The sequence below is a fragment of the Tubulanus polymorphus genome, chromosome 6 (assembly GCF_964204645.1).
Source record: "Tubulanus polymorphus chromosome 6, tnTubPoly1.2, whole genome shotgun sequence".
NCBI lineage: Eukaryota > Metazoa > Nemertea > Palaeonemertea > Tubulaniformes > Tubulanidae > Tubulanus > Tubulanus polymorphus.
The window spans coordinates 21,488,516-21,514,209 of NC_134030.1; the positions used below are offsets into that span (position 1 = coordinate 21,488,516).

Consider the following 25,694-nt stretch of genomic DNA (forward strand, 5'->3'; position numbering starts at 1 on the left):
CTTAGAACTGTGTGTATACGAATATATAGGGACCAGCGCGCGATTCGGCGCACCGGTCGCCTCGTAACCGGGGATTCCTTACTCGCGTGTCGGTGCAGGAACGCGTACTCGCGTGCCAGCGGTATTTAAATCAATTCAAAATTTATTTCAGCGAACTCCGCCAGGAAAATCACGGATAGATTAAACATTTTTGACAGAAGAAAATAATTGCGAATATTAGAGAATCTTTTCATAGAATTTTCAAGTCGCCTGATCGTTGTGATCTGTCTGCTGGCCACAAATGCACACAGATCACACACCAATTACTCCTCAACTCAACACCCAACTACCTTTTTGCCGATAATGAAATGTACCTCACTTCGTAAGGTCCTTAACTCGGTCCTTTCGCTTACCTTGGTCCGATTTTACCGGTCCCAGTTGGTCCGACTTAGGCAAGGTTTACTACCTAGGTGTTATCAGGGAGGTGTTTATAACACCTCCCTGGTGTTATAAAGATTATACAGATATACGTTAAACCTGTCACAGAGATATATTCGGCAATGGGGTACTACCCGCAGTGCTACTGTGGCAATTCCGACGGTCCCAGGTTCGCTCGTAGATAGTTGGTCGTTCGATTTCAGCCTTCATTTCAATTAAATCTGAATGAACGTTTGCATCAATTGTTTAGGGTTCACAATTATCTTTTGTTAAGTTAATGCTGAATGAATGAAGTTACTTAGTTGGAACAGGGAAGTGTGATGAGATCTCATCACACTTCCCTGGTTGGAACTACGAGCTAACTATCTGAACTGAACTTCAGATAGTTAGCTCGTAGGATGGATTTTCTGATTTGATTTTGATATGAACACTTTATTTTTCAAATATAATTTACCGCATAGTGTACAAAGCATAATACAAAATACAGTAAATTAGACCTGGAGGGGCCTGTAGAAACTAAGGAATAGTTTGTATAAAACGGGTCCCTCAAAAGAGAAGAGAAAAAAAGAGAAATGCAATAAAGAAAATAATATGCTCACAGTCAACCCTTAACACACAAAATGCAATCAAAGTAAACTATGATAACAGCTTGATTAAGATATAATCATTTACTAAGCCAGTTATTTTCTGTAATATTTCAAAAACAATAATTTTAGTTCGAATAACTGTATGATAAAATCAAGCACAAAGTTGCTTTCTTTAATTTCCTAGGAACAGTTTAGAATTGTCCGTGTTTTTTAGATTTTCACTGATGTTATTCCAAAGTAAAGGGCCGGATACTTTAACAAGAAAGTCTATTTTCTTCTCTGTATTACATCGATCGCAGACGCACCATACTGTAAAACCGACCTCGCTCGCAAACCAAATCAAAGCATTGAAGCACAAAGAAATATATTTCGAAGAAATCTTTATTCATTTCTTGTTTAACATTATTTATTCATCTATTTTAAGGTGTGACATGCAATCCCCATACATAACATCATCATTATAGCGTTTTTATATATATATATATATATATATATATATATATATATATATATATATATATATATATATATATATATATATATATATATATATATATATATATATATATATATATATATATATATATATATATATATGTATATATGTATATATATATAGTTCCTCCCCTGCGCCCCATTCCTCCTCCCTCCCCCGCCCCAAAGTCTTGTTATCAATATAAATATACGCCGCTCTTGCGCGATAAACTTATTATTATATAAAAACATGTCCGGTATTATATTATATAGAATCATTCTCGCAACTCACTGATCTTCAAACATCGCGTGGCGTTTAAAAAATCTATTTCGATGAATAAAAAGCCCGCGTGATATTGATATAGGTATATATACGACGCTGGGAACACGGAAACAGCAGACGGAAACATGTTTCCGAGCGTTTCCGCGTATCGTACGCGTTTACGAGAAACAACGTTTCCGAGATGGAGCATTTTTGGGCCAGCGTTTCCGCGTTCCCCCGCGTCTTGGGCATTGGGTTTCGTTTGGGCATGGCGCTCTTAAAGGGTTTTAAAATCGATGATTAGGCTGACGCGACCCTCATGCCAATTGATATCGAATTGACCGAGTTGAACGACCTGGACTCAGTTCCACAGTTGTGAGTTCAGAGTAAACTCGTTGAAAATGAACTCATTTCAACTCTGAGTTGACTGTAACTCACAACCGTGGAACCAGTTCCTGTATTTATATCTTGCATACCAGACAGGTCAGAGTGGGCTCCCGAGTTTTTCAAGGTGACCTAGATAATGATGTCATCTAAATATCGGGGGAAACAAAGTAACATATTTATGAAGTAAAAATATATATATATATATATATACTTTCTGCAAGCGGTCTTTTTTGGTAGTAAAAAGAAAATAGAATAAATGAATGCCCAAAGCCGGAAAGATAATTTGCGAGAAAAAAGGCTCGGAAATATTTATTAAAATAGTTTTGCGAAAAGATTTATATTTCAATATCCCAGATGTTGCTAACCCTCTTTCAAATCGTTTTGGTCCCGTCGCTTTTTTTGCAAAGGCTAAATTCATTTTCTAGCCACAAAATTAATGCGGCCTTTTCGCGGCCTCGAAGACATGATTTTCGATCAAAAATCTACCAACTAATCGCTATAACTAATTAAAAGTAATTACGTTAATCAAGCAATTAGGCAGTTTCAATTACTATTCAGTTCATTGCGAGTTAGAATTTAATTAATCGAGTCTACAATCTAAATCGATCTAATTAATTTTCCGGGTAATTAGTCATCGATCAATTCAATATTTACAAAATGAGCAAAAAGCACTTAATTTTCACCGCCATCGATTTTCGAGGAGCGATATTTTCGAGAAATGTGAGAGACAATGAAGAAATGAGTTTCAAGTAATTATCAAGCTTAAATTTGATCTATTATTCATATATAGAGCGAAGTAAAGATTTAATCAGACAGTCTGAACCAACGCAGGGGGTTCGGGGCAGTCGCTTATAGGCAGGATAACTTAAACCTCAACAATCACGTGTTGGTTTAAGTTAAAATCAGTTCATTTCTATGGTTTTTACGTTGAGTAAAATTCATACCTCGCAGAACTAGGGGTCGTGGACCCTTAGTTCATTATTTGAAAGTTGAAATAAGATTATTTCCTACGTTTCTTCCAGAATCAATTTTATCCAAGAACTATAGCCGCCTCTGAATGGCGATAAGTATCTAAATGAACTGATTTCAACTCTAGATTCAAATTAAACGAATTTAATATGAGATAGGGAAAGCACGAGCCCTTACTACCCCCGGGCCTGTTCTTGAAAGACATAACACAGAAAGTAACTAACAATGTGTCATGGAAAGCCTTTTGAGAATAGGGTCCAGATTCGTAGACCGTTGAGTATAAGTTACTAACAGTCTATGAAACCGGGCCCTGTATTTCAAGCATAAAATTTCTTATATAATGATAAATTTTTATAGCATGTCCTAGATTTCAGCTGTTAAGACAAACAATTTTATCAAGTAACTTTTAATTCATCAATTTTACCATCATCCTAGGGACCAGTTGTACAGTTAAGGCTTATATTTAGTCAGAGACCATTTTGGTTCAATAACCACTTTGACAACTTAAGACCAGTCTAAGCTCATTTTGGTATTATAACCACTGTGACAACTTAAGACCAGTCTAAGCTCATTTTAGTTCTATAACCACTTTGACAACTTAAGACCAGTCTAAGCTCATTTTAGTTCTATAACCAATCTGACAACATAAGACCAGTCTAAGCTTATTTTAGTTCTATAACCAATCTGACAACATAAGACCAGTCTAAGCTTATTTTAGTTCTATAACCACTTTGACAACTTAAGACCAGTCTAAGCTCATTTTAGTTCTATAACCAATCTGACAACATAAGACCAGTCTAAGCTTATTTTAGTTCTATAACCAATCTGACAACATAAGACCAGTCTAAGCTTATTTTAGTTCTATAACCACTTTGACAACTTAAGACCAGTCTAAGCTCATTTTAGTTCTATAACCAATCTGACAACATAAGACCAGTCTAAGCTCATTTTGGTTCTTTATATAACCAATCTAACAAATCTATATCAGTCTTCAGATCTGCAACGATTTTAGGCTTTTAAATTCATGACACTGTACAACCGGGCCATGGATTGAATGACATAAGATCCTAACATCAGTTGCACCAAGGCGACCGCAAGCAAACAACAAGGGCAGAAGCAGACGCCACTTTATACATTAAAACATATGAAAGCTTACAGAAAAAATACTTTACAAAATATCAATTAATATCGATTAGCAAATATTCAAAAGCTCAAGAATTTTCATGGAGAAAACATTTTTTAAACACGGACACTGCTACAAACAAAATCAGTCTATTAATATTATTAGTATCTGTTCCTACATATCTTTTAACCATAACTGGATTTAGAAAAAAAAAAAACAAATCTTGGGACATCTTTGCACAAATTTCAGAAAAATAATTTGCTAATATCTTAGGATTACGTAATTTTTAGCACTTTTTGTTTTAGAATCTCAATACAGGTTTTTTTATTATGACGAAAAACATGAACCCAGAAAATTTAATCTTCAAAAAGTATTTCGTGGCGAATTTCATTTTCTTTACGTTAATCCGCTGGCATTTCCAATTTTTTTTGTGGTGATAGACTTCTAAGTAAGGCCAGTTTTAATCGCAACCCCACCGAAACCTGGTTCTGAACTTTTTTGTCCCAACAAAAATGCTGACATTGTTTTCGTTTTTTAAACGGGCTTTTCTTGAATTCAAGTGAAGACAGAAGGAAAGCAGCTACTAGTAAAATCTATCCATGTAACGACGTAACGAAATAACGGATGGATAAACTGAATAACTGCGTACACAAAACCAATCAGACCCAACTCTGAATAAAGGAATAGTGAAAAAGTGTTTGTATTAAGTGCATTGACGGGTAGTATTTATACAGCAGGATTCGACCGATTAGAAAAAGTGTTTCAAAACCCAGTTCCGTAAGTTTGACTCTACGTGGAGTGAAAATGGATTCACTTACAAAATGTTTGGCGAAGTTTGACTCCCGATACATTTGAAATTAGATTGTTTAAAGCGTTCGCAAACCCTGGAATTGTTAAAAGTTACAAGAACTGTTAAAGAGGGGTCTGGGCAACTATATATGTACATGTATTCTATGATGGTATCACATTTTCAGTCTTAATTCGAAATATTATGATCATTGAGTTCATATTTCAATTCGAATTACGCGAACTCCATTGAGAAACTGGATAAATATCAAATTCCCTCATTATCTATGATAATTTATGCAAATCTGATGCAAATTTATGTCTATAGATAAGAGAAGTAAAAATCTAGTTCATTTACAGTGTTTTAATCGGAGCCGAGTCTATATCGAAACTACGGAACCGCGGTCCTGGACACTTAATGCATTGAAAGGCAATTCTACAATAAGAGGGCGACGACGGACTGGAAGCAACAAAATCAGCCCCTAAACGCAGGGCACAGTTCCTAACGATGATAACTCGGATATTTTGGCAATGTTTGTGACATTCAAACGTTACGAGACATTAAAACACCATTTACACCGACAACACGTATACTCAGACCAGTGACGGATAGATTTGCATAATTTTACAGCATGCGCACGGTTTTATTCTAAATCATTAATTGTACAAACATTTACTATCATTATTCTCATCGCAATCACAGTAATTTGCATTTTTCATACAATTTATGTTAATTCATGTTAATTCATTCGTTTACGTCGTACGAATAGTTATTCGATGATCGGTTCTAGAAAAGAAAATCAAAATCCCCCTATGACATCATCGATTAAACACATCTATCGATAATAATACCGTTTAGGTTTTGTTTTCGTTACTGGTCTTTGAACGATGTCATAGGGAGGTTTATGCAGGCAGACATCTTTTCTAGTAGACTATTAGAAGATAAGATGGCTACCCACATAAATCCCCCTATTACATCTACGCACAATTACCTATACCCCTCCCCCTAAATTATAAATACACATCAGTCTCCACTTCTCTTTGAATAAAAGAGTTTAGTTCGTTGACCGGTTTTGGGAAAACCTTGGACTCTTTCCTGAGTAAAGCCAATAAAATACGCACAAAACTCCAACTTGTAGTACGCTCCTGAAAACCACTGCTTGAAATACTTTCAAACTGACAGACAAGAGATTCACCGTCCAATCAGGAAAGCCGATTTGAGTTATAATCCACAGACGCAATATCGAAATATCCAATCAGGAAAGCCGATTTGAGAGGTATAATCCACAAACGCAATATCAAAATATCGTCCAATCAGGAAAGCCGATTTGAAGTAAAGTCCAATCAAAGAAGCCGAATTGAGATATCATCCAATCAGAAACGCAACACCGAAATATTGTCCAATCGTTGAAGCCGAAATTTCATCCAATCGGTAATGCTGCACGGAAATATCATCCAATCGAATGGCGGATAACAAAATCATCCCCTAATCAATGAAGGCAGACAGCGATTTCAACCAATCAGCGAAGACGAATACCGCGATTTTATCAAGCCCCGCCCCCATCGTGAACGCAGGGGGAGGGAGTTGATAAAATCGGAGGAGCATCGAGGGGAAATAAATTCAGTCTCAGCGAAATTCTGACCTCGGAAAACTTTTATCAATAAGAGTTAGTGACACGGAGCAAAAATAAGCCAAATTCATTCGACCAATCACGGGAGACAACTGAAGCGAATTCAACCAATCAGAAGACATCTAACTGAAGCGAATTCAACCAATCAGAAGACATTTAACTGAAGTGAATTTAACTGATCAGAAGATAGCAAGCAGAAACAATGAAACCGTGTCGAGAAGTATTTTCGGGAATATCGTGCAAATGAAAATTTGGAAATAAAAATCTACGAAAAAAGCTTCAACAACACAACCACAAGCGGAAGTAACTGAGGATCGATTTTAGGAACACAAAATGGATGAAATTCAGGGACTGGTAATTTCTGAGGAGCTCTTCCTTTGCACTGATAATATTTGAGAGAATTTGCCGTAAAATTGGACAAATTTCAAGTCTAAAAAGCGATGAAGAAAATTGCTTGACCGAGTTTTTGTACCCGAGTACGGTTCCAGCCCAGTCACACCATATATTCGCGAAAACTTAAAAACTAAAACAAAGATGATGATGATGATGATGATGATGATGAAGATACGTACATACTTCATGCCCAGGCACGGAGGGTTCGTAGGAGGGTGGAAGGGGTTAAAAGTCTATCACCACAATATTGTAGCTGCACATTTCGACACAATACCGAATCCCTGCTGAAATTAGTTCCAAATTTTGACCCAGAGTCGACGTAAACCAGTTTTTCGCGAGTCTAGAGTCAAATTGAACGGAAATAGGTCGGTTACTTTTTCATTTAGCGAGTTAAATTCGACTATTAGTGACTTCGAGAGTCACCATTCAACGGAGCTCAAGATCCATTTCCACAGTTCTGAGATAAAATGTGACTGCAGATTTAAATAAATGAAAACGAACTGATTTCAACTCGATATATGTCAAACCTGACCCAGTTCTTGGATAAAATCTGACTTTGAGGTCAACAAAATCCTGACATTGGAAACAACCTAATTTTCATGGTATGATATCTAGCTTTACTGACATGATCTGACCGGTAAAAATAGTTGAAACATTGGAAATGAATAAATTCTAAATCCTTAGACAATTGTGGAACTGGCTCCAGTTTTTTTTTTCGAAATAAGTGGACTTGTTTTGACTCTAGACCAAAGAAAAAACACTATTTCAAATGTTTGGCTCTAGCACTTTTTCACCAGGGACACGGCACATTTCGTACAAACACAAAATAAAACAAATCTCAACAAAAGACAAGAAATTATTAGAAAAAAATCGATTACATAAAAATAGCACAAATTATTTAACACCAAATAAACACAGTTAATCCGGCTTAATCTGGATTATTCCGAGAAATCTGGATTAGATTAAAAATCTGGATTTAACTGATCCGGATTAAGCAGTTTTTTTTTTCATGCTAGAGGCAACCTAAGGAGACGATGATAAGGCAACAAAAAGCAACTCGTGGCAACTTTGTCTAATCTTTAGCCAGGAATTGCGGAAGATATATAAATGCTTAGCTACGCTACGTGTCTCTAGCAATGGGGAAAAAATTTCGTTGAAATTTTCAAATTTATATTTTGCAAATAAAATTGAAATTTTTTGGCTAAAAGCAGTAATTTGAAGCAGCATTTAATTACTGAATATGATGGATTTTTGGCTTTTTGTAAAGTTTGAAAAAATATAAATTTCAACCCATTTTTTCAAAGCAAAATTCAACTTTGCATCAAATAATCTTTTCTGTGGACAAATTCAGCGCTTTCTTTCGCAATGCATTTGCGTGAAACTTTTCCGGACGATTGTGACCTTTCTCGGACAAACTTGCGACCGATATCAGGGTCAAGTTCCGACATTTCGACATTTTTGACGTATACATTTTTTTGTGCGATTTGATTTTCATCTAATCAATTTTCTTTATAAACTCAGCTAAGCATTTACATTTTAACAGTGTAGAAAAAATTGCTGCATTCACACATAGAAAACTGGGTAAACCTTCTCCGATGAATCGACATTCATGAAGTGAGCTTTTTCGCGAAGCTGAAAGTTGACCCATTTTCGGTAAAAGCTTCAGCATATATACAGCAGACTCCGTCCTTACTCGGTATGGGGGTCACGTCGAGGACAAGCGCTATCAAATTCAATAAATTTGCAAAGATCCTTCCAGGCAAGTCTTTTGACTTCCCCGATTCTGAACTCGAGGAAATATTTTATCCAAACGCTTCCGAGTCAATGACTTTCAACTCATTGAAATCTATGGTCTATACTTTTAGTTTTTTCAACTATTTTCAAGTATTTTCTGTGTCGTTTAATGTTCAAACCATTAGCTTTTATGACCATTTACTTCCTCGTGGTTGTATAATCAATAAATCAACCTTCACCGAGTTCCCGGATCGGTTATAGAATATTAAATTTTCATTTTCTTTTTTCATTCCCCGATTCCCTCAAATCAGTCGCTACAGAGTTCAACGGTTTTCAACTCATAATCTATGGAATACTGAATTTCAGGACGAACCGTTGGTCTTTTTTTACATTTTCAAATTCCCTAAAATCCGTCTGAGTTAGTCCCAAAGCTACCGAGTTCCCAAATTCTAAACCCAGCATCCGGACTTCGCAATTGACAGCGCTAAACACTTGTTTCCATCCCAACCCGATCGAGTAAGGCCGCGAGTCTACCATATAAATTCGAATACAAATCAAATCATTCTTAACGGAAAAAATCCTCTAATCGTCGCGATTATCTCCCGGCAATCGACATAAGACAGCTTTCATGTAGGCAGCTGCGGCGAGCGAGGCGTACGGCTGCCACTCTTTATTCTTCTGGCCGTCCTGATAATCGACGACGCCGCGTACGAACAGAAAACTGTCTTTACGATTGCCGACGATCGACTCGAGGACCTGATCGAATTCCGTGTCGTAGGCGAGAATCTCGTGACGCGCCGCGAAGTCTTGTCGCAACGTTTCATCCTTCGTCACGGGTCTACCGGCGCCGATGCAGCCGCGACGCACGGTCGGGAAACCGTCGCGTCGGCCGGCGACCGCGTCCGGTGGACACGCCGGATGCGCGACTTCGATGACCTCGCTGCCGCCGATGCTCATGAACAGACGGTCGGTATTCGCGGGCGGACGCGTGAAATCTGCCTGCTGCTCGTCCAGCTCTTTCTGGCCTTCGATGATAAAATCGTCCCACGGTCGCTGGTCCGGGTTGGCTTCGGATTCCGCGCTCAATTCGGCGACGATGTTCTGAAGTGTCGCGTCCAGCGGTTTCCAGTAGCGGTTCTTGTAGACGAGTTCGCCCGATTCTTGTTTCTGGTGCACGCTGTCGCAGAATACGTACATGTTACCGCTGGAGTTCGGCGTGGAGACGACGATGTCGCCGAGACGCGGGTGTTTGAAGTAGTCGGCCATGTGCGGACATCCGCCGCCACCGCCGACCATGAACACGTGCTCGACATCGGCAAACGTACCTGTTTGAGAAAATAAAAAGACGATTTGAATAATTACAAGAAATCGGCGACAATAGTTCTCGGTCTCAAACTCGAACTCCAAAATAACCATACGCTAGTTCCAATTGCATTTTCAATATGTTGAACCGAGGGCCAATAGCTTTATTTCCTCAAGACAACTTTTTGAATTTTGATCCCGTTCCTCAGTTGTCTTCATGTCACTGATAAGCAGGGTCCGGTTCCATAGACAGGGCTTAGACTTAAGACCGGTCTAAGACAAACTTAGTTCTATAGCCAATCTAACAACTTAAAACCAGTCTTAAGATTCAACACCACATTCGGTCTTAAGTCTCGACTATGGAACTGGCCCCAAAGTTTTTAGTCCCTTGTTCTGCCGCTAGGTGGCGCACTGGATCCTATTCTTTGCAATGATCAAGATCGACCCACTATTGATGAAACTATGTAGCTGAAAGACGTCCCATGGAAGCCCGAGGACCAACAATAATATCACAACAATTTAGTTTGTGTTCTGTTAGTTGGTGTCATTACCCCCAGCCTACATTTCGTAAGCAGTAGTCGCACAGAGGGTTGGTTTGACGGACGGTAGTTCGGCCCTCGATCGACGGATGAGAATCTCACGAGCAGATGCCGTACATACCGAGCAGACGGGTCGTCGTATTTCCCGATGATATTTTCGCCGCTCTCTGTCGTCCGACCGTCGGCAGTTTCGTCGATATCACTTTGTGTTCGCCGATTATTCCGATCGTGTAAACATTCGATTCACCTGCGAACGAAAAAATAAAAGCAAATTTAAATATAGCTGCAAAGCAGCGATAACGGGTTTTCTGCCAGTTGCACCGTTCTCGCTTGAACTGAAGGAAATTATTTCACAAAATTTTTCGTCTTAGATTCTAACTCGATGGACTGCGGACAAAATACTCAATCAAAATTTATTCCTGCCATTTTATGAAGGATAAATCCTATTCCTGGCAGTAGACAAAATTTCAAATTCGACCAAATTTAGTTTTCATTCGGATACCAACTTTGGAAAATGACAATCCTCTAGGTGGCTCTAAAAATGTCAGTTTTAATCTAATGCTATTGACACGGCAGTTTTATTTTTTCCTAATTTTAACTTCAACAAAACACAGTATCATAAAATGTAAGCGTTGCTGTTTGTTGTTAATGCGATCAACTTTCACAAAAACACGAGATGCAAAAACTGTCGGAAAAGTTACATGAGTAGGGGACAAGTTTGTAAACGAACAAACAAACGCGGGGAGCATTTATTATTATTAGTATCTGATGATAAAACCATGCGAGAGTTGCACGCCCGTAGCCAGGGGGTTTGACCGGTTTCCCTAAGCTCCGACGGAAAAACCTTCCGGAGAAAGGGGCAGATTTTAGAAAAGGGCTTCGAATGACACGTTGAGAAGGGCACAAATGCCAACGCTGTTTTCTATGGATAAGCCCAGAAATTTACTTTTGCCCCCTCTGTCCTTATCCACAAGTGAAATTCATATTTACACGGATGCCAATATCTGCAAAGTGGCACTATCAGCGACATTTGAATATTTTTCACATTCCTGTTCAAATTAATCAGTAATCAAGGGGTTACTTGACCCTGGGTAACATTTTTCATATTTCTGTACAAATTACTCAGTACTCAAGGGGGTTAGACCGCTCACATTTCTGTACACGTGTCCAACAAATGAAATCTGTATGTTTTGTGACATTATTGTTACAAAATACTGAAAATCAGCAAAAGCTGGTGGCTCTGGGTTTCGGCTAGGTACGGGACCGGCCCCTGATAAATCCTGGCTACGGGCCTGAGGTCTATGATAGAATAGACTATCTACCCACCAGTCGTGACAACAGCATCGCCCTGACTACTAACTGAAATATCAAACATCTTCATAGAGAAAGTTATGAAAATTTCTATTTTCAAACTCAGTTCCGTCGCATTTGACTTAGACCTCCGATGAACCAGCTTCATGTTGTTTGAAAGTTATATTGAACTAGCTAAGTTCCCCACAGATCGGTTATTCCTGGAGAAATTTCATATCTCAAGGAAGCATCTCTGCCTTAATCAGTACAGTAAACTGTTAATTCAATGGTTTTTAGCTAATTCATATCCTATAAACTAACTAAACTCTGTCACAAAAATCCTGGTCCTAGCAATACCGATTTAGGCGTAGTTAACTGTGCAACTACTAGACAAAAATTTCTTATTACATATTTCTCAAAGTTGAATTTTGCTCAAATTAAAGGAGTTCCAAGCACCTATAAAAGCATCTTCTGTTTAGAAGGAGTTTTAAAGGAATCATGGAGTTGTAGGGACCCTGCTAGTTAATTGAAAGAGATCTGGGTTCACAAGATCACTGTACAAATGAGTCTAAGCAGACAAACAACTATGGAGCTGAATCCTCGACCTAAAGAGTCAACCTGGAACAAATAACTTTATAGAATTTGTAGAAAGAGACAAAAATTAAATATACAAAAGATGTTTTTCTTTCTATTCTTTTTCTTTTCTGGAAAAAAAAGTTCATGCGGAATCTTTTTTCGTGAATCTCTTTTTTCCGAAGGGAATTTAAAATCGTTGAATGTTCGAACGAAGTGCGGTGTTGATTTCTAGCGGAAAAAGCTGCAAGAGTCTGTTGGAAAATTGAAAATTTTTTTTAAAGTACACAAGGGAGGGACTGTTCATAAAAAATGCATTAATAATCTTAGAACGGTCTTAAATCTAAGCCCAGTCCAGTTTCACCAAAAAGTCGAATTAGAAATTTCTGGTTCTGGTTTCAGCAACGCCACGTTTTTGATTAGGACAACAAATCCAACTTAGACTTAGTTTTGAGCTTAAACCTTTTCACGAAATTGGACTTTGAACTGTGAAGTTAGATCCCCAGGGCCCGGTTTTATAGAATGTTATTAACTTGAACCTGGGGTTCAACTCAATTCATTATCGATTGAGTTAAACCCCCGGGTTAAAGATAGTAGCAGCCTATAAAACCGGCCCCTGGTGTTTGATGAACAGTCCATCCCTGGTGCAATCTTTCTCTTTTTCTGTTCTGAGAAGAAAATCTGTCTGTGCTTCTTTTATCTTTAACCCACCAACGACATGACAACTAGAATTTTCTGTAAATAACACAGCAGAAACGTTTTAAACCGAGTAAAAAGTTAAGATTTTTGCGGAGAAATTTGTCTCCTAGAAGACTACAAAATTTAAGGATACTAGATTTAATTGACTATTTGTTCCTACAGATTCAGTGACTTCAGAGTCCGTGGATACTAATCACCGATTAGATATAGTCAGGTGATTTTTTCAACAACTTCAGTGATTCAAGAGTCACATATATCCAATGACTCCAATAGAAGTCATTACCTTAGCACTGAATGAAATATTTTCCTAGAATATTTTCACCCAACCGACTCCAGAGTCCAAGGATACAATTTTTACCATTATTGACTGTATAGTTGTGTGTTCTGTCCAACTAGTTCAATGTCTCCGGACCCATATAACTTATGACTCCAAAACCGACCTATTCTATCTAATGACTTCAAAATGATGGACTTCGACTTTTTATGGCATTAAAAGTTATTAGTTTCATTTTGCTCGACGAATCATCGACTCATCGACGATGACTCCGCGGATGACTCAAGAAGTCGTGCTCACCTTCTGTTTTATATTTCACGAATGTGGTTTTATGAGTCATCATGGCGTCGACTGCCAGTTTTTCAGCATACGCCGCTGTGATGATCGCCACCGTAGGTTTAGATCCACCAGTGATCACTGGCATCTGTTTGACCATCTTCACCTCTACGAGAAACCACAGAGAAAAAATTTTGCAATGAAAAAATTTAAATTCATAGTCTGAAAAATTTTGGCAATGTTAATTTAATGAAGAAAATTTAACCCTATAGAAACAGAAAATTTTTCACTAAAAATTTGCGATGAAATATTTGTTATAACATGACAAATTCTTTTCAAATGCGATCATTTCTATAGGAAAAAATTTTTGACAGAACAAGATTTGGTGAAATTGTCGTCAAAAATGAAGATTAACAAAGCTAAAAATAAGTTTCAAATCTCGAAGAATCGTATATGAATTTGTCTCCTCACCGGTTTTTCGATCGAGCACCTCCCGCATGAAACCGCCGACTTCCATTTCTTTGATCAGATTTTGTGCTTTCAATTCCTCTAATTGCGACAGAATCGTCGCTTCATCCGTTTCCAATAATCTACAACATAAATCATCATAATAATCATCAATTTATTACTATTTATCAAACCTTAAACGTTTAAGATATTTTCATGTTAAAATGATGAACTACAAACACCACCAGATATCAGACACCACCAGATATCAGACATTCTATCAGACTTTCAACAAGATGCAAATGCATCTAAGCCCACTTTGGTCAGGTGCTAAGCTATATCACAGTCAACCATCTTGGATGATATTCTGACCTAGTTTATTACTATTTATCAAACCTTAAACGTTTAAGATATTTTCATGTTAAAATGATGAACTACAAACACCACCAGATATCAGACACCACCAGATATCAGACATTCTATCAGACTTTCAACAAGATGCAAATGCATCTGAGCCCACTTTGGTCAGGTGCTAAGTTATATCACAGTCAACCATCTTGGATGATATTCCGACCTAGTTTATCACTATTTATCAAACCTTAAACGTTTAAGATATTTTCACGTTAAAATGATTAACTACAAATACCAGATACCAGAAATTTAATCTGACTTTCAACAAGATGCGAATGCTAAGTTATATCAGTTAGCCATCTTGGAATGGGTCACGCCAGTTGACGGATGAGAGCTCTGTCTGGAAAACTTTCGGGTTGATGACCACCTAGTTCGGTCATAGGATAGACCTTTCCATTTCGCATTCTCAGGTGAAAAATGAAAGCTCTATCTACATGGAATATCATATCAGTTCATGGACAAAACGTGTATTTTCCGAAATCCGAGATATCAGCACGCTTTCAAAAACTGATCGTGCGAACAATCTTCGACACTGTCACTGACCTCATCAGATCATCCATAGCGAGTATATTCGGATAAGCAGATTCAAGTGTTTGCAGCAACTGTTCGCGTACGATCTCTTCTATAGCGCGGTCGTCTTGCTTCGGTAATCCTGAAATCAACGCGAACAAAAAAACATCTTTTATTTCGAACTTCAATTTTTCGCGTTAAACCAAAACGATTAACGAATTTCGAATTCACATCCGAGCAAATGAGATAAACATATATATATATATATACGATAGGATTTTCGACATTCCACGTGCTTAGATTTTCATACCGTAAAAACTTTCCAAGAAACAACTCACATGATACTGAAATAATTTTTTCGCACCCCTTTTTACCGATCGCCCCTTATATAAGTGCGATGATTATGACAAATTAGACGGTTTTCTATTTCTTCAAAACTTTCTCACATTTTGCAGATTTATGACTTCGAATTAGTTTTAAACATATGACTTCAAATTGTGAAATTTAATGTGGATATTCAACCCAAAATACGACTTTCGGAGGCTAGTTCCATAGTCAAGACTTACGAGTCAAAAGCGGTCTTAAATCTTAAGAAGACTGGTCTTAAGATTTAAGACCACTGTAGACATTAGATTAACTATGAAACTAAGTTGGTCTAAGACCGGTCTTAAGTCATGAATATGAAACCGGCCTCATGACTCAGTTCAACAGTTTCTCGGGTTAAGTTTGACTCAATATGGAGTTAAAATTAGTTCATTTACGACGTTTGAACCTGTTTGAGTCAAACAGTAACCAGAGAACCGGCTGAACTGGTTTCCCTCGCTGAACCCAGGCTGTTCGACATGCATTGTGTAGGCAGTAACTGGGTAGGATAGGTTCAGACCCGATTCATCGAATAGAAGTGCCACGAAATTTCGAACGAAACCGAACCCTCAAACACGCTCGTAAAGCCCAACGCACGAGACACGAGGAAACACAGAAACATGGAACATCAAAACCGTGTTTCTTGTTCCTCCTAAACGCACACGATATGAGGAAACTCTCAGAAACATGTTTCCGTCTCCTGTTTCTGTATTTAAAGGTTTATGTTTCTTGTTTCCCACCCAAAGTATCTCCTGTTTCCCAGTTCACATGTTTCTGTTTCCGTTCTAAAATTTCTCGTTATTGTGTTTGCATGTTTCTGTTTCCCGTTTTCCTACGTCGCGTGCCTTGGACCCCGATAAGAAACCTATTTTCGTAGTCGAAAACAGCAAGATTTTTCCCACAAGTTCCCGCAGATTTTATCAGACATCAAACACGACAAGTGCAAAGAGTGTTTTCCGCAAATTAATAATATTGAAAATGAACTAAAATTAGAAATTAGATCATCTTAAGAACCCGAATGAGCTTAGACTGGTCTTAAGTTGTTAGATTGATTACAAAAACCAAAATTAGCTAAGACTGGTCTTAAGCTGTAAGATTGGTATAGAACCAAAATCAGTAAAGACTTATCTTAAACTGTGAGATTGGTTATTGAACCCAAATTAGTTAAGACTGGTCTTAAGCTGTAAGATTGGTTATAGAACCGAAATCAGTCAAGACTTATCTTAAACTGTGAGATTGGTTATTGAACCCAAATTAGTTAAGACTGGTCTTAAGCTATAAGATTGGTTATAGAACCAAAATCAGTCAAGACTTATCTTAAACTGTGAGATTGGTTATTGAACCCAAATCATTTCATCAAACATTTTCTAAGTGTTATTGAAGTCAAATTTCATTGTGTAACTGGTTTCATCGCAGGAATGATGGACAAGATGCACTGGTCACTAAACAAGCAAGCAATCCGGGCGGGATTTGCTTGGAGAGGTTGGGGTAGGGTTTGGTCGGCGCCGGGACGTTACCTGTCGACGGTTCGTAATTAAATTGCTGAAGAGTTCCTAAAATCAATCCATCAACATTAATATTAGTCCAAACCTAACGCTGAAAATTATTAGTCAACATTCCAAAACAAATAGGTAGAAATAGTTGGGAGGGTTAGGTGATCAGAGAAAAACAAAACATTGTTGAGGGCCACAGTCCGGACTATAGTCTTAAAATACTAGTTTCAAATTGTTCTTGGATTGTCTATAGAACCAAAATGAGCCTAGACTGTTCTTAAGTTGTTAAATTAGCTAAAGAACCCAAATGAGCTTAGACTGGTCTTAAGTTGTTAAATTAGCTAAAGAACCCAAATGAGCTTAGACTGGTCTTAAGCTGAAAGATTGGTTATAGAACCAAAATGAACTTAGACTGGTCTTAATTTGTTAGATTGGTTATAGAACCAACATGAGCTTAGACTGGTCTTAAGTTGTTAAATTAGCTAAAGAACCCAAATGAGCTTAGACTGGTCTTAAGCTGAAAGATTGGTTATAGAACCAAAATCAGTTAAGACTTATCTTAAACTGTGAGATTGGTTATTGAACCCAAATTAGCTAAGACTGGTCTTAAGCAAAGTTAGATTGGCTACACAACCCAAATCAGTTTAGATCTAAGCCCTGACTGTGTAACCGACCGTGTTAGAACTTAAAATCCTAATCTTAAGTTAATCAACAAGACACAAAGAACAAAAATGCACATTTTCCCAAAACAAACAAAAAAACGAAAAGAAAGACCAACAAAAATGAGAAATGAACACAGTAAACCTGGCCAAATTCAGGGGCGCAAAAATAGTTCACAAATTTCAACAATTTTGCGAAAAAAAAGTCGAAGTAAGTTATGTTCCAGACTTATTCTTCAAGAACAGACCTATCCTAAAAGTATTAACCTCAAATGCAAGATATCTAACATAAATAATAGTAGCATATAATTTCGAGAGTATTTCGATATTTTCAGAAATAATGTCATAAAAGAGTAGAAAATCTGAAATAGCAGTAAGTATTGGTCTAGAATTATATGACTGACTTGTTCCTCCTCTGGACCGACCCCTGAATTAGACCCGGTTTACTGATTCATGAATTCGACGACACAATAAAATCTTACCCTCATTTTCTGTAATAACAAAATAAGCGTCGGGGAACAAAAAATGAAATATTGTTACATTACGACATTTACACAACACGCGCGCAACATAGTTCTAAATAAGCAAGTTGTACCCGGCGATGAGGTCGTGAGAGGGGGGAGAGGTATCAAACAGATCGGTCCCAAATTAAGGCCCCGTTTGATGATGTCACTGACAGTTTCATGGAGGCAGGCATTGTTTCTGGAAGTGTTTACACATCAAACCATTGCTAGACGATTTGATGATGTCATAGGGGGATTTATGGAGGCAGACATCTTTCCTGGAAGTGTCTATGGATTAAATCACTAGCAGACAATTTGATGATGTCATAGGGGGATTTATGAAGGGAGACATCTTTCCTGGAAGTGTCCATAGATCAAATCACTAGTAGAAGATTTGATGATGTCATAGGGGGATTTATGGAGGTAGAAATCTTTTCTATAGAAGTAGATTAAATCACTTGTAGACAATTTGATGATGTCATAGGGGGATTCATGGAGGCAGACATCTATTCTATAGAAGTAGATTAAATCACTAGTAGACAATTTCATGATGTCATAGGGGGATTTATGGAGGCAGACATCTTTCCTGGAAGTGTCTATGGATTAAATCACTAGTAGACAATTTGATGATGTCATAGGGGGATTCATGGAGGCAGACATCTATTCTATAGAGGTAGATTAAATCACTAGTAGACAATTTCATGATGTCATAGGGGGATTTATGGAGGCAGACATCTTTCCTGGAAGTGTCTATGGATTAAATCACTAGCAGACAATTTGATGATGTCATAGGGGGATTTATGAAGGGAGACATCTTTCCTGGAAGTGTCCATAGATCAAATCACTAGTAGAAGATTTGATGATGTCATAGGGGGATTTATGGAGGTAGAAATCTTTTCTATAGAAGTAGATTAAATCACTTGTAGACAATTTGATGATGTCATAGGGGGATTCATGGAGGCAGACATCTATTCTATAGAAGTAGATTAAATCACTAGTAGACAATTTGATGATGTCATAGGGGGATTCATGGAGGCAGACATCTTTCCTGGAAGTGTCTATGGATTAAATCACTAGTAGAAGATTTGATGATGTCATAGGGGGGCTTACGGAGGAAAGTTAGACCGAGTTCCACAGTTCCGACGGTCGGGTTGAAAAATTGAAAATAAACTAATTCTTATTTTCTGAAACCGATGAACTAAATCTAAAAACCGTGGAACTGGATCTAATTCGGCCGCCAGTAGTTCTAAAGCGATAAGCACCATCTAGATAACACCGATCTATATTTACAGTAATCTATTCACAACATTCTATCCAGCATCTCGGTTTTCCGGACTGGAAAGCGGATTTGTACGACGCATACCTGGACTGGGAAGTGGATTGTCGTCGTTTCCTAGCGGTTCCAATTCGACGTCGACTTTACGAATTTGTCGGTATCGATCGCTCTGCATCTGTTTCATCGACTTCTTTATAAATCCTACATAATCTAAAAAATATAATCATCATCATTATTATTATACTCGGCCCGGTTTCATAGACTGAGTATCAAAGTTATCCCTAGGGATAAATCCTTAACCTGGACCAGTTTTATAGACTGAGTATCAAAGTTATCCCTAGGGGTAAATCCTCAATCCGAGACCGGTTTTATAGACTGAGTATCAAAGTTACCCCTAGGGATAAATCCTTAACCTGGACCGGTTTTATAGACTGAGTATCAAAGTTACCCCTAGGGATAAATCCTTAACCTGGACCGGTTTTATAGACTGAGTATCAAAGTTATCTCTAGGGGTAAATCCTCAATCTGGGTGACAACCACCATAGTAACTATGAGAAACCATGGTTATAACTGACGAATATCTACAAAATCCTACATAATCTACAAAATATAACCATCATCAGGAGCCTCGCCGGGAATTGTGACTCTGCCATGTCCCTCCCTCGCAGGGATTCGGACCTGATGACATCGCGAGACTCCCCCATGTTCCTCCCTCGCAGGGATTTGAACCTGATGACATCGTGAGACTCTGTTACGTTCCTCCCTCGCAGAGATTCGAACCTGATGACATCGTGAGACTCTGCCACGTTCCTCCCTCAGGGATTTGAACCTGATGACATCGTGAGACTCTGCCACGTTCCTCCCTCAGAGATTCGAACCTGATGACATCGTGAGACTCTGCCACGTTCCTCCCTCGCAGGGATTTGAGTCTTATGACATCTCTGCTACATTCCCTCACAGGGGGAGGAAGGATAGAAGGGGAGTGAGATGGGGGGATTGTTACGTACCTCTAGGGAATGTATCAGGTCGGACTAACTCCTTAAAGAACTCATAAGCACCGTTCATTCTGGTAAAGTGATCAGCATCGTCCTGGAACCAATATCTCAGTTGACGCCTCTCCTAAAAACAAACAAACAAACAAATCATGATTTCAGGCGTTTATCAAAATCAAATACAGTTGTCAGGTTCAATTCAACATTTATTATGTTACAATTTACAATTTCTAGTTCTTGTAATGTATGATAGAGGTCTCTGTAATCTGTAGCTGTTGCAACTGGGGTTTGGTTATTGATGTCATAGGTGGATTTATGGAGTCAGACATCTTTTTCTAGAAGTGTCTATAGGTCAAATCACCAGTAGACAATTCGATGATGTCATAGGGGGATTTATGGAGTCAGACATCTTTTTCTAGAGGTGTCTATATGTCAAATCACCAGTAGACAATTTGATGATGTCATAGGGGGATTCATGGAGTCAGACATCTTTTTCTAGAAGTGTCTATAGGTCAAATCACCAGTAGACAATTCGATGATGTCATAGTGGGATTTATGGAGTCAGACATCTTTTTCTAGAAGTGTCTATAGGTCAAATCACCAGTAGACAATTTGATGATGTCATAGGTGCTGTGGATCTGAGGTCTGGATTTTCCTTTATTGAGTACTAAGGAAGTTAAGACCAAGCCTTTGTTCTGTGACCAATCCAACAATTTGAGACCAGTCAAACTTGAGACCCTTATATCAAAATGTGTTTTCGCTAAGTGTCATGAAATTCATGGTTTTGGTTTAATCTATTTTGATATATGTTGAACAATCAAAAATTCCACTCATAATTCATTCATTCTATTTCTAAACTGGATAATTTCACTTATATCATACATATATAATTTATAAATCCCATATGAAAAGCCTGAATGTTGAATGGGGCCCTAAATTATCTGTTTACAACTGGCAGTATATAGTAGTGTATGACACCTGATCACTGCTCAATAACTGAGGTCACATGACCACCACTGACCAATCACTGACCAGCTACTAGGGTTAGCCAATCACAGGAACCCTAGCAGACTACTAGGTCACCATGGGAACTAGAGCTAGAGCCAATCACAGAAACCCTAGCAGACTACTAGGTCACCATGGGAACTAGGGCTAGAGCCAATCACAGAAACCCTAGCAGACTACTAGGTCACCATGGGAACTAGGGCTAGAGCCAATCACAGAAACCCTAGCAGACTACTAGGTCACCATGGGAACTAGGGCTAGAGCCAATCACAGAAAACCTGGGGTTAAGCCAATCATATACCTTCACAGACCACCAGGTCACTAGGGTTAGAGCCAATCACAGAGACCCTAGCAAATCACTTCATGTTGACCAATCATTACCAATAGGACATCAGAATATACAACAGCTTTCATATTAACTGTGTGTGTTTGAAATATATTTCTCTGACTGACCATGAACCCACAATAAAACCAGGCACTCAACATAAGAAATATTAGGGCCCAGTTTTATACACAGGTATTAACCTTAACCCTGGCTAACCCAATTCATTTCAAATTGAGTTAGTTCAATTGAGTTAGCTCAATTGAAAATGAACTGAATTAGACCCTGGGTTCAAGTTAACACTACAGTTTATAAAACCGAGCAAGTTGAACAATTTGACACAAAAATCATCGCGATAAACTTTCAGTTTTAAGCAAAAAAAGTGCTCAGAATGTACGGGAAAGCATCTGATTTTTTTTTCTTCAAAATTACGGTCCATCGACATATCACCCTTTCTCCAAATCTTGGATTTGACCCGCCTGATCCAAAACTGTAAAACTAAATCCTGATAGTTATCGGCAGTATGCGATGTGCAATTATTACTAATTACAAATGTACTGATGAATTCATCCCTATTTCCGTAATTCAACCAGTGACCCATATCTACAGATTTATAGGCGCTTAATCGAGTCTAATTTAACCCAACCCGACAACTGTTATGTAGAGGCTAGGAAGTGCTGCCATCTAGCGTTAAACCGACGCACTACTTACCACGAATCTGTCGCCCGTGCGTTGATTGACGAGGAAACATGTGAATTCTAACTGTAATTGAGCCTGTTCCGTAGAAGCATCTGTGAAATAGAAACAAAAACAAACAAACGTGAATGAAATATCAAATTCAGAAGTTTCTTAAGAAAAACACAAAAGTAATATTTATCGAGGCTGATATCAGTACTGTCACGAGGGCTGGTTTTTACTTGAACCCTGGTAGGGTTGGTTTTATAGACCAGTTATTACTTTAACCCGAAGGACCTGGTTTTGCAGTCCAGTTTTATGTTAAAGTCAGTTTTGATTCTAACCATAGATTACTTTTAAAAACCTGCATCGGCTGGTTTTATAGACCAGTTATTACTTGAACCTTGAAGGCGCTGGTTTTATAGACCAGTTTTAACTTAAAACCAGACCTAAAGACCTGTTTTAATGTGAATATTGCACAGGGGTCGGTCTTAAACTTAAACTCAGCAGGGCTTGGGTTTTGTAGACCAGTTTAAACTCGAATATTGCATGGGCTGGTTTTATAAAAACAATTTTAACTTAAACCAAGCAGCAGGGCTTGCAGACCTGTTCTAACATGGCTGGTTTTATAAACCGAACTGGGCTCGTTTCATAGACTAGTTCTAGTTCAGCTCAAGAGACATGTGCGGAGTTTAAAAAAATCCACAATGAAATAGAAGGCAGGCCTGGACCGGTACCTATTCCTAATGTAAAGCAAACACTAGTTTGAATTGAATATTGTCTGCTTTTTTAGTTCACGCCTTTCAGGTATCATTGAATTACTCCAAGGACGGACATAGGGCTACACATAGGCCTACATGTACTCAGAGTTTATACTTCCATGCTAACATTAACTGTGGCCCACCGCGATGAATCAAAGGGCTGAACATATCAACAACTCTTTAACATGCAAAGGAACTGTATTAGTAGGGCAGCGTTGTGAAATTTGTTTACAGACATGTCTACGGCTAATAGTCTTATCAGTAGTATTTGATAAGCGTACGAACGAGCCTATATCGAAATTTGTTGATATTCTCAAATTCATAATAGCGACTGAAAAAAAATGCGATAACCTGATGCAATATCATCACATCATGTTAAAGGTCAGCGTATTGTACAGATTTGGTCATATAGCATTTTTGACACGATGTTTTGAAATCGGGGACACTCGCTAAAATTCGCAACCGACCACTTAGATATTTTGCTTTTCGGACTTGCCTACAGATCAGTCATTCCTGGATATATATGTAGCTTTTAAGGAGAAAATTTAAAATTTTAAGGAAGTGTCTGCATCATTTTCATATCTCGATTACGGTAGACTCCTCCTAAATCGGTATTTTTTCTTTCTCGGAAAACCTACCAGTAATTCAGTGCTTTAGTACGCAAATCTTTATTCTATACACTAATACTAAATTCGGTTTACTAATTCAGTAACTGCCCGATTGGGTAAAACAAATCCTGGTTCAAACTGTTCTGATATCAGGCACGTAATCTAATGTACAACCATAAACTAGATAAATATTTCTAATTGCTTATTCCTCATAAGGGATCATTCATTTATTACCTACGCATAAATTTTAATTTTTCAACCCCCCCTCCCCCTCTGTACGCAAAATCGGCCATTTTTTCATATACATTAAGCATTACAGTAAGTAATTGCACTGACCCCGCCCCCCTCCCCTAATGCGTAAGTAATAAATGAATGACCCCTAATTGAATGAGTTTTTAAGGAGTTTCAGGCATTTTGCTCAAATTGAAGGAGTTTCAAGCACGTATAAAAGCATTTTCTATTTAGAAGTGTTAAGAAATCAACGAGTCAATGGGATCCTGAACCACAGTTTTTCCACAGTCACAGGTTTCACAAATCACTAGCAAAAAATGCGACCAAACATTCTCAACGGGCAACTCCCCCAACAGGGACGACCTACAAAACCCTCGACCTTCAATATTAACAAGCGCGCAATTTTCGCCGGTAAATATATTTCGAGGACGCTTATTTTCATCGCAGAAAATTGTATTCCTTCGATATCCAGCACACCGGACGAACGCGACATTCGACATTCGCGCATCGTATTAACGATGCATAATTACGAAAATAGTGAACGATGAGATTGAATAAAAATCAAGAAGAGAGCTCCGTGACAGGAATGACGAAAAGACGACGGCGCCGATAGAAATACTATTTGCAATGATAGCGTTTAGTATCTGTACATACCATAAAATTATTCTAATAGTAATGTAATATTTATGTTGTACACTGCGCGTATAGGACTGATAGTAAGTATATATATATATATATATATACTGCGGCAAACTGCTGCTGAAATATTCAGGTTCCTCGAGTACATCGGTACACAGTGTCTCTAGTACTTGACTTCTTACTCGCAAAAACCACCGAAAACATAGTCATTGATGTCCTGCGATGGTAAAAACTGCTGATATATTCTAATACCCCGAATAAACGGCTCAATCCCTAGTAGGGCCACTAACTCCCCCGCAGGGTGCCACCATTTTACAAATCCTCCGAGTCTTCCCTGATTTTTCCACGTGTTCGAACAAGATTCCCGTAGTGAATCAGAGAAATTCCTGTTGAAAACACAAAATTCCCAGAGAAATTTCTAGGTTTGAAATATTTTAAAATTTTTCATTGAATCATGTATTGATAAAAAAACATTATTCAGCAAAAGTTTTTTTTTGTGCAAAATTTGCCAAATTCCCTAAAATTTCCCTGTTTTTTTTTCTGATTCCCACTTTTCCAGGTCAGTTGCCCCAACTTTGCTATCAGGTTAGCTCAAACAATAGAGGGACGCGTGGTTAGGTTCATACGTAATAAGGCCCAGGTTGAAATAAGCAGCACTTTTTAAGGATACCAGTAAAGCTTATCATTTAAGACGAGGCCCTCATCCTTATCGTAAGGAAGGACCTGATACTGTCTACAGGGGGTAACACTGTCCTATCTCCTGGTAACCTGTCACAACTGTAGGGTGGGATAGGGACTCAGGGCTGCTACATGCCAGGTGGTAAAAAGATAGGTGATAGTGCATCATAATCTTATTTCCATAAATCCGATGGTTGCGAATTTTACAAACCGATCCCCGCCGTCTGGGTAGGTGTAGCAGTTTAAACTTACTCGATGCTCCCTGTTGTTGTTTGTTAACGACCAGTCCGCTGTGTTGACCGCCGGCTTTGTGATGCACAGCCGTTCGGTCGACCTCTTGTCGTCTCTGACGCTCGATACGGATACTGGTCGCTTTGCCCTTCTTCACGGGCGTCATCACAATTT

General features: G+C 38.3%; 1 protein-coding gene across 2 annotated transcripts in view; it reads right to left on the reverse strand.

Moving 5' to 3' along the window:
* Nucleotides 1–1,660: 1,660 nt before the first annotated feature.
* The window catches only part of LOC141906767 (uncharacterized), a 34,032-nt gene continuing 9,998 nt past the window's right edge, over nucleotides 1,661–25,694 (reverse strand). Inside the window, exons 3-12 of one of the 2 annotated variants that reach the window (XM_074796126.1) lie at nucleotides 25,542–25,694; nucleotides 22,409–22,488; nucleotides 20,386–20,497; nucleotides 19,466–19,588; nucleotides 16,965–17,000; nucleotides 15,118–15,226; nucleotides 14,188–14,306; nucleotides 13,741–13,884; nucleotides 10,726–10,851; nucleotides 1,661–10,088 (exon numbers count right to left, since the gene is read on the reverse strand). The exon at nucleotides 25,542–25,694 is cut by the window's right edge and continues 3 nt beyond it. In XM_074796126.1, the coding sequence (XP_074652227.1) occupies nucleotides 9,346–10,088; nucleotides 10,726–10,851; nucleotides 13,741–13,884; nucleotides 14,188–14,306; nucleotides 15,118–15,226; nucleotides 16,965–17,000; nucleotides 19,466–19,588; nucleotides 20,386–20,497; nucleotides 22,409–22,488; nucleotides 25,542–25,694 (1,745 nt within the window). In that variant the 3' untranslated portion in view covers nucleotides 1,661–9,345. The remainder of the gene's footprint in view (nucleotides 10,089–10,725; nucleotides 10,852–13,740; nucleotides 13,885–14,187; nucleotides 14,307–15,117; nucleotides 15,227–16,964; nucleotides 17,001–19,465; nucleotides 19,589–20,385; nucleotides 20,498–22,408; nucleotides 22,489–25,541) is intronic. The other variant, XM_074796127.1, reaches the window with a different exon arrangement.